The following is a 20296-nucleotide window of genomic DNA, read 5'->3' as shown; positions in this document are numbered from 1 at the left end:
AATTATACTGTATTGTATAACATTACTCTATACTATACTGTACTACACTATACTATACAATACTATACTATAATACACTACACTATACAATACTATACTATACAGCACTATACTATACTATAATAGATATAAAGTGTAAATACTGTTTGTATGCACTTTAATGACTGTTTTTTACTTCATCCAATCCAGGATTTGCACCTCAACAATTTTTTCCAGTACTGTCAAGTAATGAGGTCAACTTCTGAAGGGAACCCAGCAGAGCTCATCAAATACCTGAAAGTGAGTTATTTTTTAAAGAAGTATAACAAAGGAAAAAACAGATGTGGGGAAAATCAAGGTTAAAACTAGTTTTGTCAAGTTTGAAAACTTGATGTTTTTTTTTTTTAAGTTCATATTACTATTTTATTATTATCTGCAAATGGATTCTAGTGTCTTCTTTACCAGGTGTGTGGGGATTCGCCTCGCTCTTTGTCTAGAGAGGAGTGTCCATCCCTATTACAATGACAGCATCACCTGTTACCTGTTCTGTTTACCCATGTTGCTGGCATCATTAGTGTATGGTTATAAATTTCAATAAAGTTGAGGTGCTGTTTTTAGTTATATACTTGTACCAGACTGATAACAAATCACAGCTTTATAGTAAAATAACAAAGAGCGAGAATATTTATGGAATTGGTAAAGCTTCTTGATTTTTAATTGACACATTAGAAATCTAAATAAATAGTTATCAGTGCAAATTTCCTGTTTTTACCACATTTTGTACAGTGCTGTTGACTGTATTTAATGCAGCAGTGGTTTGTGTACAGACTTTACACTGCACAGGCTTCAGCGCACGGTCACAAACACGTTAGACATGGTGCTTATCTGCTTTGATCTCAGTACATTGTTGGTGTACTGCATAGTGTGGCTCAGAGACACAGACAGTGTGTAATAATAATAGTAATGTATCTTACCTAGCATTGTCTTTGAGAAGATAAACATGGGCTAGCAACCACACGAATATAATTTCATTATCTACACCAAAGATGCTGATTAAAGATAAACCCCTTTGTTTCTACAGTCTTCACTGGCTGATGCTGACATTTAAAAACATTTGGCTGATCTATTGAGCAGTTGATGTTTTGGTGTAGCACTAGTAAAATGCAAGATGTTTTTATTTTTGTCTATAAACTTTAAATGAAAATACATTAATACAACCTCAATAAACCAAGTATTATCTACTATACTCAAGTATTACCTATTAACTCAAGTATTACCTACTATACTACTATAAAATCCATATTTTCTCTGGTGGTGTGGCAGTGCTTGCATGCTGTGGAGACTCAGGTCATCATGAAGTTCCTGCCAACCGTGCTCATCCAGCTCTTTCAGGTCCTCACTACGGCCAGCAAAGAGCATCAAGAGATCGCTGTTAATGCCACACGGTGAGTCAGTCTAGGTCTGTTATAAATATTTTACAGATAAAGTATGTTTTAATGTGGCACTCAGGTGTGCAGTGGTCTATTATGATACCCCACCATTGCTGAGATTCGGACATGATTTTCGGCACTGTTATCAACTGGCCAGGCGTCTACACAGACATGGTTGGATATGACTTGATGCCTGAAGGCCTGCGATGGATTGGAACCTTGTCCAGGGTGTTTCTGCGTTATGTCCAGTGTTTCCAAGTAAAGCGTTTGATGAAAATGAAATGAATAATTTGTAATGTATACAGATGTAGTATTTAAAATTAACAGTAGAAAAAAATTGCAAGGTTGTGCTGCAAAAATGGCTTTTAAAACATTTCAAAAATGCATAAGAGTACAGAGCAGTCCAACAAAGTAGTCCACTGTGTGACTTTCACCTTAAATTTAAGAGTATGTGGGGCATAAACCTAACAAAGCTTAATTACCAGCTCAATGCAACAGTAAAATATAGTGGTAGCATCATATTATCAGGATGCTTTTAAGAAGCAGGGATTGGCAGTCTGGACATGATTGATGTGAAACCTGATGCTTCAGTATAACTGTACACTACACCTCCATGATCTGAGCTATAAGAACTTAAAGAAATATTTCCTTTCTGTTGCATGAAGCAATGTAAATGTGAATTGAAATGTGATTGCACCTATATCAGATGGTTTAATCACCTGAACACACAGTTTTTTGTGATTGTGCCCTTCATTTAAACAAAATCTGGTAGCAAGTATGCTTAGCCAACTACTGCTGAGATCTGGGGATCAGGGGTTCAAATATCAAAGGTGTTATTAACCACTTGGGCATCTGCAAGGACCAGATTGGCTAAAATCCGAGGGGGTGGCCAAAACCACCTAGCCATTGGGGGGTGCACTTGGCAGTGTGCTTTCAGTGCCAGTCCCAAACCAAGCCTGGATAAAATGGAAAGGTTTTCAAGAAGGGCATCCAGAATAAAAGACATTTTATAAACAGTTCAAAGTACAAGGGTAATCCAAAGAGTAGTTAAAACCAAGCAGTAGGTCAACACGTAAATCAACTAGGAATAAACACAATCCAAGGGCAAACACAAAAGTCGTAGTCACAATACCGGGCAAAAGGGTCATACTTAGAAACATCTTGACATGCAAAAATGCTCAGTATGCAGAATAATAACTGGCAGTAACCTCGCAAAGTATACCTATTGCAATCACGCTTATAGACATTCAGAAATTAGCTTCGGGTGTTAATTAGTACACTGGTGATGCAGACTCCCTCTGCACTGGCCGATTGTGCCACATGATCGCCCGCTGTTTCCTGGGAAATGCAGTACACCACGCCATTATATTCAGCGGTATCATCAGAAACCGCAAGCAGTGTGACAATAGGGAGTTTTAACTATTTTGGAAAGGCTTTCTCCAAGTGTGTTTGTGGGAATGTGTGCCCATTCAGTCAAAGAGGCATTTGTAAGGACAGGCACTGATGTTGGACAAGAAGGCCTGGCTTGCAATTGACATTCCATCTAATCCCAAAGGTGTTCAGTGGAGTTCAGGTCAGTTTTCTGTGCAGGCCTCCTCCACATGAAGCCATGCTTTGTGCAACAGAGCACTCAGAAAATCATTTCTTTTATGTAATAGTTGTGGCTAACACTTGAACTTAAATTATTAAACACAGATGTGTTTAATGGTTCAGATGTGTCATGTATTTTTTTGCGGCATCATTGTGTATTCACACAAATATTGCCATATTGTGGAATTTTTTATGACATTTATTATAGTGTAAATACATTATATAACAATAATTCATTCAATATTTAAGTTGTTTGATACTTTTTGATACATTTTGTGATTATTAAATTTTTTAAATGTGCATTAAAGGTAATTTGCATCTTTAACATGTTAACAGTTAGGAGGGTGGATTGGAGTAGTAATGGACATTAATGTTTTTCCACAGTGTGATCATTCATATTGTGTCCCAGTGTCATGAAGAAGGTCTGGAGAACTGCCTGCGCTCATTCCTCAAGGTAAATTATGATCATATACAGTGGAGGAAACAAGTGCTCAACCAATTTTGTTTTAGTTAGGTAAAAATACTGCTAGTGCAGACTGAAATCATTTTATATTTAATTTGCAGCATAGTCAGAATATAGTAACTGAATATTTGTTTCTTAAATCATTTGTTTTGTTAAACTAACATCATTTTTTGTTAATATTTATATGTCAAAATACACTGTATGTAAAATTTGGTGAATATATGCAGTGAAAGTATATTAAATAACTTAATATGGTTAAATGTCAGTTCTAGTTCTAGATGTCAGACAGTGGGTGCTTTGGTGGCACAGCAGGAAATTTCACTAACCCAGGATTTTTATAAATACAGACATGATTGGCTATGTCTAGGGAAGAGGGGGGGGGGGGGGGGGGGGGGGGGGGGTTGGCTGAGACCCCGTGATTAGCATTCTGTCCAGGTTGTGTTATTGCATTGTGCCAGGGATCCCAGGTAAACTGGACCCACAGCAACCCTGACACTTACATTGTAATGCTTATGTTTGTTTTTTGTCTTGTCTTTTCTCTTCTTTCTGTAGTATGTGTATCTCACAAACAATGCAGAGTCCAGAAACTTGCATGAAGTTTTAGCTACAACTGTGGCGGCCATTCTCAAGCAGACTGCAGACTTTAACACCTGTAACAAGCTACTGAAGGTAATGTGCTAGCCTGCGTGCTTTGTTTACTTCTCTAACTGAAAATGTATCACACCTAATGCAATGATCAAATTTCTAGATTTGTTTCACCATTAGCAGTTGTACTGGTTTTGGGTTTATAACATCTTAAAGCAAAAAGAACATAAAAAGTAAAATCAGTTCATTTCACACTGCTGTACAAATGTCTTTTTTGTTTATTTCCCTAGTAGAAAATAAGTTATAACATTCTCCACAGGAAACAAACATTAAAAACACTGATTTAACATGACCGAGTTTGCAGCTGACCTTAAAAAAGTGCAATACACCACTGGGAGTATTGTCCAGAAGCTTTCTTGACCAAGAAACACACAAAGGGTCGCATGAAATATGACTAAAGAAATTCAGATTGGCCTGCGGCATTCTGGGACACAGTTCTATGAAGTGATTATTTCAAAACTGGAACTGTTTGGCCACATGGATCAGCAATTTGTCAGAAGTTTAAAAAAACTGCTTATTAATTGTTATCAAGGTAAAAGGATGCTCCACCAAGTACTGAGACTGGGGGTTGAATAACAGTGCACATGGACATGGTTGTTTTTCATTTAAACTTACAATTATGTCAAAACTGCTTGTAGGTATCAATCATTATTCTTTAATAATGAATAATTATTCATTATTCTGTTTACTGAGACTTAGATGTATATTTTCATTCAGTTCTACACAAATGCTGTAATAGATTTTTAAAGTCGGGGAAGATGAGTATTACTGACTGTTGTATACATGAACTGTATACAGCTGGTGGCGCTGTTGGCCTCTTTACACACATTTTACACCATTTACTCACAGTTTGCTAAACCTGAGCTCTTAATAGCATCATCATATTGAGAACTATAATCTCTGCCAATATTTCAATTGCTGAATTTTGGGGCTTGTCTTATTAAGTTTTAATACTCACTTGTAAATTTTATTTCCACTAGTTTATCTTCCACTTCTTACTTTTCAACTTCTCATTTTTCTATATTTTGACGTTTTGTACTCAATTATTAATTAAACCTAAATGGCGTGATTCTGTTTGTGTGTGCATATGCTTCTTTACACAAATAGGTTACAAATATTGATAATTTAACTCTTCTCATTTTTAGTACTCCTGGTTCTTCTTTGAAGCAATCGCCAAGTCAATGGCACAGTACCTGTTTGAGGGCAACAGAATGAAGGTTGGTGCTATTTAACCTCGTCTTACAACATACACTTGCTTAAAAACCTCATATATAAGGTATTATAACCTAACACACAGTACCTGTTTGAAGGCAACAGAATGAAGGTTGGTGCTATGTACCTCATCTTACAACATACACTCGCTTAAAAACCTCACAAATAAGGTATTATTACCTAACAGGCACACTACATATTGATCATAATTATCGAAGCAGAGACTCTAATAATTACGTTCTAAATCCAAGTTTGATCAGTGCAGTCTTTTAATGGTGCTCATGTAGTAAGCGCTGCTCACTTGCCTGTTTTTTTCAGTCAGCAATCAATTATTAAGGCTTTACTTGGGCAGCATGCTGTATGCATTTTATCACCTACACTTTGACGAGTGCAGTGCAGCCTAGCTGCGTGTATGGAGGGACACACCCTAAGAGCACTCTTTCCTCATCTCTGTGCAGGCGCCATCAATCAGCCAGCAGAGGTCGTAATCATGAGAGAGAGAGACCCTATCCGGCTTAGTCCCGCCCATATGAACAACAGGCCAATCGTTGTTCATGTGGCTGCTCAGCCTCAGCCGGCAAGGCAGAGCTGAGATTTGATACGATGTATTCGAGATCCCAGCTCTGGTTCCAGCGTGTGTTTTTACCGCCGCGCCACCTGAGCGGCCAGGCTTTACTATTTTTTAAAGTGTATAAGTATATTTTTTAGAGTGTATTGGAGGGTGCATGTTGTATTTCAGCATGAAAGGTTTGAGTGCAATATCCTTAACTTGACCCACACTGAAACACACTCGGAGTAACAAAAATGATGATCTTGTAACAGCACGGACCGCACTTTCCTAATGAAGTAGGTGGTAAAGCCCGCACCTGCAAGAATAAAACATGCAGGATGCTTGACTAAGGCTTGACTAAGGCCTCTAGAAAAAAGGAACAATCGCAAATAAAAGCAATGGCCAAAATAACAAAGATACAAATAAAAAACACAAACACATGAGAGAATGTGGATGGAACAGTGAAAGCGAAGATATGAGAACTGGTTGTCACAACATACCAATCTGCTCCAGACGTCTGAGTCAACCCAGTTCTCAGAAAAAAGAAATAAGGAAGCCCAGGGTTTAAGGAAAGGTGTGTCATGCCATCTCTGTGGCAGTTTGCACTCACAGGGTGTTCTCATAGTGAGGCCTGTAAATGGCCTGTAAAATGAAAAGATAAAAGGGTGTACTGCCATCCCAACCAAACCAGATCAAGCCCAGTGTAATGGTTTGAGCGAAAGAGCAGGTTGCCAAACAGGACCTGGCAAGTATGTGAGAAAGAAACCATGATAAATAGAAACACTCCAACCTGGATTGAATTAACGCTCAACAAGTTTCAAGAGAAAGTGACAAATCAATCATCTGCAGCTCCATGCTCCATTTGCTGGCCAAATTTGGGAAGGCAGAAGGACATGATTGCATAATCGAGCTACAATGATTTATACAGCAGATAGGCATGGTACATTTGTTTAATTATGAGGTTACTATTTTAGGCATTCATTTTATACGGCTTGAGACGCAGAATCATTATTGTATAGTGCAGCATTGATCATGCACTGTATTAAACAGCTCCTCTGTCTTTCCATGCATCTTTCCAGCCTCTGATCCTGCTGACCTGTCTTAAAGATGCTGCATATTCTATCCATTAATTATGTGTAAAAAAAACATTTATAAAGCCTAACTTTGCCAGTTTACAGTAAACCCTGTAGACAGCTGTCAGTAATAAACAAAAAGTTGTTTATAGCACTATTTGAAGCAAAACAGTAAAATAAACTGCAAAGCTCATTGTTTCTTCAATAGATGCCTCGAGCCCAAAGGTTTCCAGATTCTTTCCAGCAGGCGGTGCAGTCTCTGCTGCTCTCCATCATGCCTCACATCACCATACGTTACGTTGAGATCCCAGAAGAGGCCCGCTGTGTCAACATCAGTCTAGCCAACTTCATTAAGGTATGTCTATATATATTTTCCCTCAATCATGTCACATGTTCAGACATGCAGTCTACCATGCTGGCTGATAAGCTTAGGGTTAGATAGCATTTGACATGTGACAAGACAAAGATACATAGGATGTGTTGTTTTTAAATCTCCTTTTCAGTTTAAGCAGTTAACCTTAAACAAATTTAGTTCTGATATTAAAATGAGTAAATGCTTCATGTAGAACTTCAATAGATAACATGAAAAAAATTTTTATTACATGCAGCTGTATGTAATTTAAGTCTGCTTTGTTCTATGACATATACATATAATAATTAAGGCCCTACCTAATTCATGGTCATGAAAATCGTGTCACGGACTGTAAAATAAGCTCTTTGCATATGCAAATATGTGTTTAGCGATTTTTCGAAATGAACATTTTTCATTTGCAAAGCTTCTGATATATGAGGCACAATATAAGGCGGTCCTAGCAATCATACGTATTTTGTCCCTTAGGGGTTTCCATAATCAATAGAAAAGTGTGCTTTTCTACACACATGATCATGTCTCTGCTGTCTGTGTTGCGCCTTAAAAGAACAAGCCAGTAAAGTATTATTCTCCCGATAATTTGTTTGTGTACAGTTTATTATTTATTTCTTTATAAACTCAGCAAACTCTAAAGAAGCTCAGTTACATAAGCAATTGGGTACGACAAAATGTCCAAGATATCAAAGTATAAAGCAGCTGAAAGCACTACTTGGGTAACTGACTTTAGAAAACTCCCAACCTGTTATGTGGATGCATGTCTTTAAAAGAGAGCTATTAAGGTAGGCTGTGTTGTGTAGTGTAGCTTCCATTGAGTCTATCATTCAATTTATAAGTGTCTTTTAATGATTGTCATGAAATGTGGCACTTTTCTTTAAAAATCTGTGAAATCTGGGATTTCTGAAAAAGGAGGTCCATAAAATTAAACATGTTTTCTTGAATTTAGGCCTTAATAATATTACAACTGTTGTAACTCAGTTATAACACTATTACATTCAGGTAACTTTTAATTGATTAGTTTGCAACTATTGCTTATGCAGTCAAATGCAGTCAAGTCAAACAACACTAGCAATAAAAAAGTGCTGCTAAACTGCAGATCCCTGCCATTGGCATTCTGGCTGAATTGTACGTCGTAGCTTTAGTTTTACATAGTGTGTACAATAAATTTAGAGCAGCACCAAGTATGTTTCATATGCTATTTAGTGCAGTATTTTGTGGATTGAGTTTTTTTTGTGCTAAAAATTATATCTAAATGCTGCTTGTTGCTTTATCTAAATGAAGGATTTGTAGTTTTTATCCAGTCACTATCAATCACATTAATACATGAGTTTAATCAGGTTAAAAGTGTCACTTTCAATTTATCACGCTTGCACACATTATTTTTAGTGCCTAATGCAATTAAATTGCTTTCATTGTTAAGCTCTGTACCACCAAATTGCTCTTGAAATGTAATGTTATGTCTTGTAATCTCTTTGGAAACCTCTTCCAGCGCTGCGTGACTTTCATGAACAGAGGATTTGCTTTTAGTCTCGTGAACGACTACATGTGTGGCTTTAGCCAGAAAGACCCCAAGGTAAGTTTTAACAGAATGAGATTGAGCTCAGTTTAGAGTAGATATTTATGGTAAATGATGATATATAGTCAGAATCAGAATTATTGGTAGCTTTGCTAATGATGGGTAATACAGGTTTATAACTCTAAACAGGTGTTTTACAGTTTTCATACTATTTTAACTGTGGTGCTTTATTTACATTTTTAATGAACTAAGTCAATATAAAGCAGTAATGACAGCATTTGCAACCAACATCTTTCAAGCTAAACCCACCCAGCTAATCTAAACCTAGGAAATTTGCTTAAATGAACATTGGATCTTACAAAACATATCCTAGTTTTCTTGTCAGACCTGGCAGTTATTAGCTTTACATGTTTTAAAGATCTTCTCAAATTAATTACTATCCTTTGGCTTGAAGGCTTAGTAAAGAAATTGGGTACATGTTTTTAAAGATAACGTAACAGGGCCGGTCACACCTTGCTATTGATGCACCAGGTGTAGCCCCACACCTGCAAGAATTGAAAGTGAACACAGTTTTTAGGATGCTTAACCAAAGTAGAACAATAATCTGGCTAAAAAGGCACAAATAAATAAAAGGGACAATAAATAAAGCGAAACAAAGTAGGGACAAAGTGGATAAAATGTAGCACAAAAATAAGAACTGGTTGTCTTAGTATAGCCTGTGATGGCAGGGGATGGCAATGCATGAGCGGTATTCCACCCCACCAACTGGCGCAGCCCTTTCCCAGCGTTGGTCCAAATCTGCGGCCATCTCCAGTAAAAGGCCGTTAGAAAGCTTCAGGGGCAACTAACTCCTCCAGGGCAGTTTCCTTCTGATAGCTAAAAAGTGCCCAGACATCGGCTGTGTTCCCAGAAAAAGATAATGGTGTGCTGGCCTCATATGTCGACAGAAACAATGATGAACAGAAGCATTTTCATCTGGTTAACGCTCACTGAGGCACAGGCCAATCATCTGCGACTCTATGCCCCCTTTGCTGGCCAAATTTGGGAAAGCAGAAGGACATGATTCTGTAACCTAGCCACGCTGCAGATGGGCTTGTTACAGATAACTAAATAAATACGCCTAATTCCAAAATTCAATGCCTAAAGCTTAGTTTAGTTTAACAGATAATCTCTGTTAAATCACAAAACATTTTTGTTCTCTTTAATAGGATCCCTTATAAAAGACAAAACATTTTCCTTATCTTTTGTAATAGGTGGTGTACTATGTGTCGGGTTGTTTGCAGTTAAGGTTGCTGACTTTCACTGGAAGTGAACTTTCCTGTTATTGCAGTTGCATTCCTCCTCACAGACAGTGATTGGAGGTCCCTGAGGCTGTGCAGCCCCCTTTTACCTGCTGAACCACTGTATCACCACTTTCACCACTGCTGCACCCCCAACTCCTGACCAGGAATGGCTGCAGACTGTCATGCGCACAGTCACCGTCCACTTCTTTTCACCTCACTGTTTCTTACTGTGACCATCTTCGGACAACACAGCGAGCCAGTGGAGGCCATAATTACAGCAGCGAATAGGAAACAATGCTTGACCATTTCCCTCCCTCGCCCTACAGGCACACAGCCAATCATGTCCATGTATGTTCACGGCTGGTCGATAGCACAGCTGAGATTTGAACTCTGATCTCAGCGATTGTATGCCAGTGCATTAGAGCACTTTTTTAATTAGTACTTTTAACTGGTACAAACTAGTAGGGACTTCAGAACTCCTTAAAAGAACGATGCACTTTACATGTGAGTCTTAGCAGTTGCACAACACTTTTCTGTATTATATTCAGGTTAACATTTGAGACCCATTAAACCTGTACACAAGTGTTCACTAATAATGTTCAACTAAAATTACTTTGAATGACAAAGGAGGCAGAAATGGCATCCCTCCCACAAGGAAAAACTGTCAGTTATGTTCTCTCGTTCTGTCCACATGCTGTTCTGAACATATGCCAAAAAAAACTGTGGTAAACCCTGTGTGTAAACAATGTCAGTGTGTTTTTTACAAAGATTAGTTTAAAGATATTTTAGTAATGAAACATAGCTTAAAATATGATACACTGACATTTGGGTGGTCAATTTATTGATACTTTTTAAAGTTTAATTCATAAAAATGTAATGCTTTTAAAAATACCAATACATTAAATAGTTTCTCGCAAATACAGAAATCATATCTATTTATTTGCTAACCCTAACCCTAATGAAATCATGCAAGTGTAACCTTGAGCACTCAGGGTTAAATCCCAGATGATGCTATCGATCTGGCCTGAGGGACGTGATCATACAGGTTTCAATGCTGCTGTACAGTTGCAACCTCTATCTGGTTAAGATGCCTGCACTAGTGGTACAGTGTCTATACGCAGTAAGACTCAGAGGTTCCGCATGATAGTCTCAGCTCTCCTCGGCCAGTGCGGGGATGATACAAGCAACAAATAGACTTGCAACAAGTGAATTGCCTGCAATCAGATTGGGTGAAATGGGGTAGGGGTGGGGAACACCAAAAAAAAAAAAATCAGTAACAAAGATGCTATATCAGCACAATACGATTAGGGCCAGTCGCGGAGATAACATATCACAGCGTCAACAGGAAAAGACCCTGTGCAACCTTCCTTCCCTCAAACTGTATTTGTGTGAACGCTTGGCCTGATCGGTGACACCAAGAAACAAAGAGAATAATAAACTGAATAAAACATCTCAGGTCAAGCTATTGCATAACATGTTTTACATGTTCTATTTACAGGCATTAACAGAAATGAAGTTCTACTTCCTCATGACAGTGTGCAATCATGAGCACTACATACCGCTCAACCTGCCCATGGCATTCGGCCGAACCAAGTTACAGAGAGTCCAGGGTAAATTTACAACCTTTTGTAAACAGTTCTCTTAGGTGTATTTAGTTTTGTATGTGTACATTATTTCTACTTGAACTACCCCACCACTACCGTTCACGCATGTTGGAAAACATTATTGTAATGACACCCACTTGATGCAGATTTAATGACATCAAAAAATAATCAATCAGCAAAGAATTTATTGATGTATTTAAAAACTCTAAGCTGATAAGCCGTCAGAAAACTCGGCTTCTAGCTCCACCCTATGAGATCCTGTGCCAATTTTAATAACCACATTAATCTGGGTATAATGGCATATGTTAATGTTTTCTTACTGATAACAATGCATTGATATAATTTAAGACCCAGATATGTGCTCATGACCAATTTAACATGCTTATTTGCTGCTGCCAAGTCAAGTCAACTTTAGTTATATAGCACTTTTTACAATAGACATTGTCTCAAAGCAACTTTACAGAATCCAGGACCAACAGACCAAAACCCCTGTTGAGCAAGCCAAGGGCGACATTGGCAAGGAAAAACTCCCTTAAAATTACAGGAAGGAACCTTGAGAGGAACCAGACTCAGCAGGGACCCATCTTCCTTGGGTGGCATGGAGAATAATTTGAATAAATTTGAGTTATTGAGTTATTATTCAGTCCAGTCTGTATGCCAAAGAAATTTCCAAATTGAATATTTAAAGATGCCAATAGATTAGATAGTTTTATTTATTGGGCATTACAATATTCACATCGTTTATTGAAAATAATTTATTATTATTTTATTGTTAGCTTATAATATTATATCAATCTGTCATTATATTGGAGTGATAGTTGGATTTTTTGTTTTGATATTAGCAGGGGCTGGTAAAGTCAGAAATATTGAGGATTGTCAGACCTTTTAGGTTAAACAGGCTTCTTAATTAAAACATGGACTGATGATTTCACTGCCAGATGCTTAGCTAACAGCGGATGTGTAATGGGGTGGGTCGTACAGGCCAAGTGCAACCTGCTTAATCAATGTTTAAGATTACAGTGGCTAAACAAGCAACAAAAACAGGACATTAAATATAAATGTGGTGGCCAAAATAACGAAAACAAAGTAACAAATAAAAGACACAAATACACCCGCAGCCCACAACGGAGAAAGTGGATAGAAAAGGGATAGTGCAGAATTGTTAATGGGTGGTCACAATATGACACACTGCTCTGGCCGTCTGCGGCAACCCAGAACTTAGAAAAAGACGTAAAATAGGAAACCCACAAAACAAGCTGGGGTTGGTAATATACGAGCAGATGAGCAGCACTCCAACCCCACCATGCTACATGGATTTATAGTTGGAGTCAGCTCCAGAAAAGGGCCGTTACACCACCTCTGGGGCATACAGGGCGGTTCCTGTGTTATGCCCAGAAAAATGGCACAACACGAGACAAGCTCCCATTAAGAGATAAAGTGGGCTGGCATCCCACTCCAGCAGAAAACTGGTTAGGAGCAAGCATTTCAGAGAAAGGGCAGGTTGCCAACAGAGGAGCTGGCAAATCTGAGAGAGAGAAACCCTGATATAGAAACTTTCCCACCTGGAGCAACTTAATGCTTAATGAGGTGCAGGTGATTTTTAGAAAAACCGAAAGATCAATAATCTGTGCCAACTGTTTCTCTCTTTGTTGGCCATAATGGCCTGTCAGATTAAGCAAGATTCTGCAACCAGGCCCAGCCCAAAGGAACGGCTTCTGAAGTTCTTAATTCTCTAGATTAATTTTGTGGATGCTCAGTGCCTCATCAATCAGGGTGGCAGCAGCGGGACAGGTGGAGAGAGATGGAGTGTGTTTGCTGCAGGCTGCGGAACCAAAAATATGGGCAAACAAAAAATGGAGAAAAGAGCTGCTGAAGCTTAGTGGTAAAATACTGGACTAGTGATAAGAAGTTCACAGACACATCACCACCATGTCAACACAGTTGGGCACCTGGCCGTCAACTCTTATTTGCTTTGGATAAAAATGAGCTATATGCCATTAATACAAATTACAGTATAATCCAGTTGAAATGCAATTCCTAGTTAGTGAAGCCCTTAAATATTATTGTTCCTGATCTTTTTTAAACACACTTTCACATACAGTACTCCTTCCATGCACAATTGCCTCATTTTTCATTTTCTCTTTTTTTTCTTTTGCTCATGGCCAGATTTTATTTCATACGCAGCGGAGCGTTTTGGCGTCATAGGTAGGTAGAGCCGGCCAACAATGGCAGTCGGGCCTAGGTTGCCAGTATAAGCACACTAACTGGCTGGCCACTTTCTTGCAACAACCATTAATCATGCTTGATCATCTAACCGCCATTGCATCAGACATTGCAGGCCTGGGCCTATGCTTCTTCTGCTTTGTTATGCTTTTGATGAACAGTTTAGACATGTCACATGATATGTTGTTGTGTCACTGTAAAGTCAAATTACAACCTACATAAATGTAGGTTCTCGCCTGTCTTCGTCGCCTCTTATCTCTCTTGCCATCTGCGCTGTTTGACAGATTTCAGTGCACACAGAAGGATCTTGTGTGGATTAGTGGTTTCTCATCCTGATTCTTAACACCACTGTGCTGAAAGGGGCAAAATACAACTATCCTGTTCATTTCATTAAAATTGAGATTTGTTTTAAAGGATCGAAACATGAAGCTATTTACAGACTGCTGTGCTTATTAAAGAGATCCCACTGCATAAAACACAAGGTCTTTCTGAAACTTTTGTTTGTTCCACAGTTTGGGAATGCAGTATTATAAACATTTAGACCATCTTTTAAAAAGGCACATACCGAAATGGCCTTTAATTTATCCTTAGTACAAAACGCAAAACAATTCAAATATAAAATCACTATATTTGTTGGACATGCCCTAAAGGATCATAATGTCTTTGAAGGTGGGAGAAAGGCATAAATATGCTGATCAGCCATAACATTAAAACCACCTCCTTGTTTCTACACTCACTGTCCATTTTATCAGCTCCACTTACCATATAGAAGCACTTTGTAGTTCTACAATTACTGACTGTAGTCCATCTATTTCTCTACATATCTTTTTAGCCTGCTTTCACCCTGTTCTTTGAAGGTCAGGACCATCACAGAGCAGGTATTATTTAGGTGGTGGATCATTCTCGGCACTGCAGTTACAATGACATGGTGGTGGTGTGTTAGTGTGTGTTGTGCTGATATGAGTGGATCAGACACAGCATCGCTGCTGGAGTTTTTGAATACCGTGTCCACGGTCCACCTTGTAGATGTAAAGTCAGAGATGATCGCTCATCTATTTGATCGCTGCTGTTTGAGTCGGTCATCTTCTAGACCTTCATCAGTGGTAACAGGACGCTGCCCTCGGGGCGCTTTTGGCTGGATATATTTTTGGTTGGTGGACTATTCTCAGTCCAGCAGTGACAGTGAGGTGTTTAAAAACTCCAGCAGCGCTGCTGTATCTGATCCACTCATACCAGCACAACACACACTAACACACCAACACCATGTCAGTGTCACTGCAGTGCTGAGAATGATCCCCCACTTAAATAATACCTACTCTGTGGTGGTCCTGTGGGGGTCCTGACCTTTGAAGAACAGGGTGAAAGCAGGCTAAAAAAAAAGTATGTAGAGAAACAGATGGACTACAGTCAGTAATTGTAGAACTACAAAGTGCTTCTATATGGTAAGTGGAGCTGATAAAATGGACAGTGAGTGTAGAAACAAGGAGGTGGTTTTAATGTTATATCTGAACGGTGTATACAGTACACACTCACTGAGCACGTTTACTATTACATACCTGTTTGGTATATACAACTTTGTAGGTATACAAATACTGACTGTAGTCCATCTGTCTTTACACTGTGTCAACCCCCTGTACCCCATTTGTCAATCAAATGGGAACCCCAAAGGACCCTCACGAAAGTGTCTACTGGTATGAGTGTAGCAGGAAGAAACAATGGATTGGTGTCCTGTCTATGGTGTTTTACTGCTTTGCACCCAGTGACTCCGGCAAACCCAGACCCACCGTTACCCTGGTTATGATGAAGCGCTGATAAAACATATAAATAAAACAAACAATGTGATATAAGATAGTATATGTAAGGGGCATGGGTTGCGCAGTAGGCTGTTACACTAGCTCACCACTGCTGGGATCAGGGTTCAAATCTCAGCTGTGCTTTTGGACGGCCGGCTATATCTGCTGGGAAGGAGGGTGGGGGACGAAGACTTGTAATGGATTGGCGCCCTGTGCGGGGTATTCCTGTGTATTCTTGTGTCTGCATCCCAGACCATGATAAATTGGTTAATAAAAATGAAATATGTGACCTACCAGTCAACAAAGTTAAATAGACCTGTCATAAACCATGTTTTTAAGACTTTAAGACTCGATACTTCATAATCGATTTTTGATGGTCAATTTAATGTTTATTGTCTGATACACATACGTCCCATACAGCATTTGCACAATACACCTTTTCTTGGAATATGTACATATGCACCATGTATCAAAACAATAATTGATATGTCTTTATATAACTTGTTCTCTGAAGGCTGCCACCACAGTCTTGTCTTTATTGGAGATTTAAACACTAATATGTTAATATTTTACAGACCAGAGTCTGGAGTACAGTCTCACTGAGGATTACTGCAGGAACCATTTCTTGGTGGGTCTGCTGCTTCGAGAGATAGCTGAGGGTCTGCAGGGAAATCCAGACATCAAGCAGCTGGCTGTGGTTGTTTTAAAGAACCTGAGCATTAAACATGCCATGGATGATCGTTACAATACTTACAAGGCAAGTCCCACGTGTAAATGTGGCCACATTGGCTCGGTTAATGTTCTGACAATGTTCTTGAATTGCCTCTAGAAATGATTATAAGCAACTGCTAAAGTTTGAATGTGTGCAGTTATACAGATCAATAATAATGCAATGTGCAGAATGGGCACAAATTCCCACAGACATAGATCGAAATCCTGTGGAAAGCTTTCCTTGTGGAGGAAAGGCTGTTAGAACTTCAAAGAGGGGCTCTGTGGGCGTATTATCACACATCGATTTAAAATGGAACATCAAACAATTTTCTGGTTATATGTCCATACACTTTTGGCCACATACTTTATGTGTAGGGTAAAAATATGTATTTATCAGACAGCTTTAATTAACATAAATGAACTGGAACTTTTTTCTCCTTTGAACTCAACTTCTAACACATACTGCTGTTAGAAACATAAACAAGCGGTAAAACACACGCTAGCACACCGGAGCTGGGATCTCGAACACATCATATCGAATCTTAGCTCTTCCATCCGGCTAGGCTGAGTGACCACATGAACAACGATTGGCCTGTTGTTTATATAGGCGTGGGCAGAGCCGTAGATAGAGAGAGTTGCGACACTCCTTGATCTCGCCGCCACGCGGTCACGTGGTTCATGTAACCCTCCAATAGTTCCAAACAAACCCGGCGCTGTCATGTTCTCATATGGGACAGGCAGCAGTAAATGAAATATTAAACAGTAAATAATAAACATTTGTAAAATTTCTGGGTATTTTCAATTGCGTTTACATTTACTGCATCTGCTTTAATATCAATTTGGTATATGAAGTGGAAGATTGATGTTTATAATGACTTGTTAATAGGTCGTTCTTGTTAACACACAGTACATTATATTAGCATACATTACATAATGCCATATCATTAAGTAGTAGAGACAATATACAGTACATAGATTAGACAGTTTTTTATGTTTTGTTTTTTACATAAACTAATCTCCCTTCACTTTCCCGAGGATTCATAATAATAATCATTTTGGTTAAACACTAAGTCATGTGCTGGATTCATAAGGTTTACCTGCACTGAATGAACAGATTCATAAACACACTACCGTACCAATACCTTTAACATTATAGTGCAGGTACATGAAATAGCATTAATTCATGTCTTATTTCATGAGTAAGTAATAATTTATTCCTACATGTAATACATGAATTAATTCATAATTAATATGCACTAGTTCATTTTGTCTAATGTATGTGGTGGACAAGGTACACAAACCATGTAGTTGAGTTGAAGTAGAGATATCCAAGGTAAAATATTACTCCAGTAAAAGTAGTAATAAAAGTAAAATACTCTTTACCTCCACTAAAGTACTAAACTAAATTTACCTTCAAATGTACTTAAGTATGAAAGTAAAAGTAGCATGATTTATTATGGCTCTGATGTTTTATTATCATTTCTGTAACAGGACTCTTGATTAATCAACTTTTAATTAATCAATTTTAGGTGAAAAGACTCTAGTGTCAATAATTTAGCTTAGCTGACTAAGCTAAATTCAGTTATACCTATTAATTAAGATAAACATGTAACATTTAGTGCTGAGCAAATGCTAAACAATAACAGTATTAAGTATATTAATGACATCAAATTCATTTTTTTTTTTTAAAACAAAGCAACAAACAGCTAAAAATGCTTGATAAGTAGTGGAAATGAATGGGGCTCTATGGGATGTTTGGAACTATACAGAGCTCCACAACCCGGAAGCTGCACAGAAAATATGTCCCGCCCCCTTTCCAACGGTTCCCTATGGGAGTGTCGCCACTCTGTTCTCTCTACCGCTCTGGGCGTGGGGTAGTAGTAAGCCGGATAGGGTCTCTTCGTAACTGATGCAACTATGACCTCTGCTGGCTGATTGATGGCGCCTGCACGGGGGCAGGAAAAGGAGTGCGTTGATCAGGGTGTGTCTCTCCGTGCACAGGGCTGATCCGCATTAGCACTTACCTAGTGCAGGTGACATAATGCATAAGGCTGCTGCCCATATGTTGGAGGGGGCGTGGATTAGCTTCGTTCTCCTCAATCAGAGCGGGGATCGGCATTGGTGGAGAGGAAGCATGATGCAATCGGGCAATTGGACGCGATAAAATGCATAAACAAAATACAAAAAAAAGAAACAAGGTCTGAAAGACGTTACCTGTTACATTACTACAGGTGTCAGGATCTAAAAATTTAGCCTACAGAGTCACATCATTTCACCTCGTGCAGGCAAGAACAGGCACAGTGGCTGGGTGGGTAGCACTGTCGCCTAACATCAAGAAGGTCCTGGGTTCGATCCCCAAGTGTGACGGTCCGGGTCCTTTCTGTGTGGAGTTTGCATGTTCTCCCCGTGTCTGCGTGGGTTTCCTCCGAGTGCTCCGGTTTCCTCCTACAGTCCAAAGACATGCAAGTGAGGTGAACTGGAGATACAAAATTGTCCATGACTGTGTTTGATATTAAACTTGTGAATTGATTAACCTTGTGTAATGGGTAACTACCGTTTCTGTCATGAATGTAACCAAAAGTTTTGACCTCAACTGTAAGACATACACTAATTCACAAGCATGACTGCATAAAAAATAAGCAAAGAAAACCGTATGTATGTAGTTATTTTAACTTCTTGGCATTAAGTCACTATGAAAGAAACATACCAACGTGATTTTGATATCAGTTACCAACAATTTAAAGAAATGAAATTACAAAACACCATTTATATTTATAGTCATTATACATATAGCACAGTTTTCTTTGCTTATTTTTTATTCACCTCACTTGCATGTCTTTGGACTGTGGGAGGCAACCGGAGCACCCTGAGGAAACCCACGCAGACACAGGAATAACATGCAAACTCCATACAGAAAGGACCTGGACCGCCCCACCTGGGGATCGAATCCAGGACCTTCCTGCTGTTAGGCGACAGTGCTACCCACCCAGCCACCGTGCCGCCTCACAGTTTGATTTACTTCATTTTTGCATATTTGTCCAAACAAATGGTTTCAGATTATCTTACCAAGCAGGTAACACGTAAATATTATACTTTTGAAATTGTATCTTGTGTTTACTCAGAAATTCTTTTTATACCAAGGTATGACATGTCAGACGTAACAGTCGTGAGAGTTCTTTTACTGTGACCAAATGACTGAAACACTTTTTGATTTGCAGTGTAGAGAGTTTTTTTAATTGTTTTTGAACTTGTAATATAATTGACTGAAGCTTATTTTTCTGTATTTATTAAAACTAGTTTGACTGCACCTAAATCAGCAGCTTACAGCACAAGTGTGTTGTTAATCACATAGACCAAAAAAGCTTTTTGGAGGAAGGTTTCAATTATGACGGATATGACACTATGACACATTCAACCCCAACACCACTGCACCTACTGTCAATAATGGTGGTTGTATCAGGCTGCTTTGCTGTAAGTGGAACAGGTGCATTACAAAGTAGTAGGTTGACAAAATCATACAAATATTACTTCAAAATTATCTGATGCCCAACATCAGCCAGGGTGTTGCATGTCATGAATGCAATTGGACGCTAGGACAAGACTGGGTTTGGAATGGCTAAAATAGGTTAAAATTAAGCTATATATTTTAATTAGTCTTTTCAAAATCTGAGTAGGTATTATTTAGGTGGTGGATCTTTCTCAGCACTGCAGTGACACTGATGAGCAAATCAAACAGCAGCAATAGATGAGCGATCGTCTCTGACTTTACATCTACAAGGTGGATCAACTAGGTAGGAGTGTCTAATAGAGTGGACAGTGAGTGGAAAAGGTGCTTAAAAACTCCAGCAGCGCTGCTG

At 38.7% G+C, this 20296-nt stretch overlaps 1 protein-coding gene across 1 annotated transcript in view; it reads left to right on the top strand.

The window, feature by feature from the left end:
* The window catches only part of dock11 (dedicator of cytokinesis 11), a 120138-nt gene that overhangs the window by 36848 nt on the left and 62994 nt on the right, over positions 1-20296 (top strand). Inside the window, exons 23-32 of the mRNA XM_062994093.1 lie at positions 190-279; positions 1303-1424; positions 3384-3453; positions 4015-4131; positions 5253-5324; positions 7151-7297; positions 8799-8882; positions 11607-11718; positions 13879-13917; positions 16304-16485. Coding sequence (XP_062850163.1) covers positions 190-279; positions 1303-1424; positions 3384-3453; positions 4015-4131; positions 5253-5324; positions 7151-7297; positions 8799-8882; positions 11607-11718; positions 13879-13917; positions 16304-16485 — 1035 coding nt within the window. The remainder of the gene's footprint in view (positions 1-189; positions 280-1302; positions 1425-3383; positions 3454-4014; positions 4132-5252; positions 5325-7150; positions 7298-8798; positions 8883-11606; positions 11719-13878; positions 13918-16303; positions 16486-20296) is intronic.

The sequence above is a fragment of the Trichomycterus rosablanca genome, chromosome 4 (genome assembly GCF_030014385.1).
Source record: "Trichomycterus rosablanca isolate fTriRos1 chromosome 4, fTriRos1.hap1, whole genome shotgun sequence".
NCBI classification, from domain to species: Eukaryota; Metazoa; Chordata; class Actinopteri; order Siluriformes; family Trichomycteridae; genus Trichomycterus; species Trichomycterus rosablanca.
This window is presented reverse-complemented; position numbering and strand designations above follow the sequence as displayed.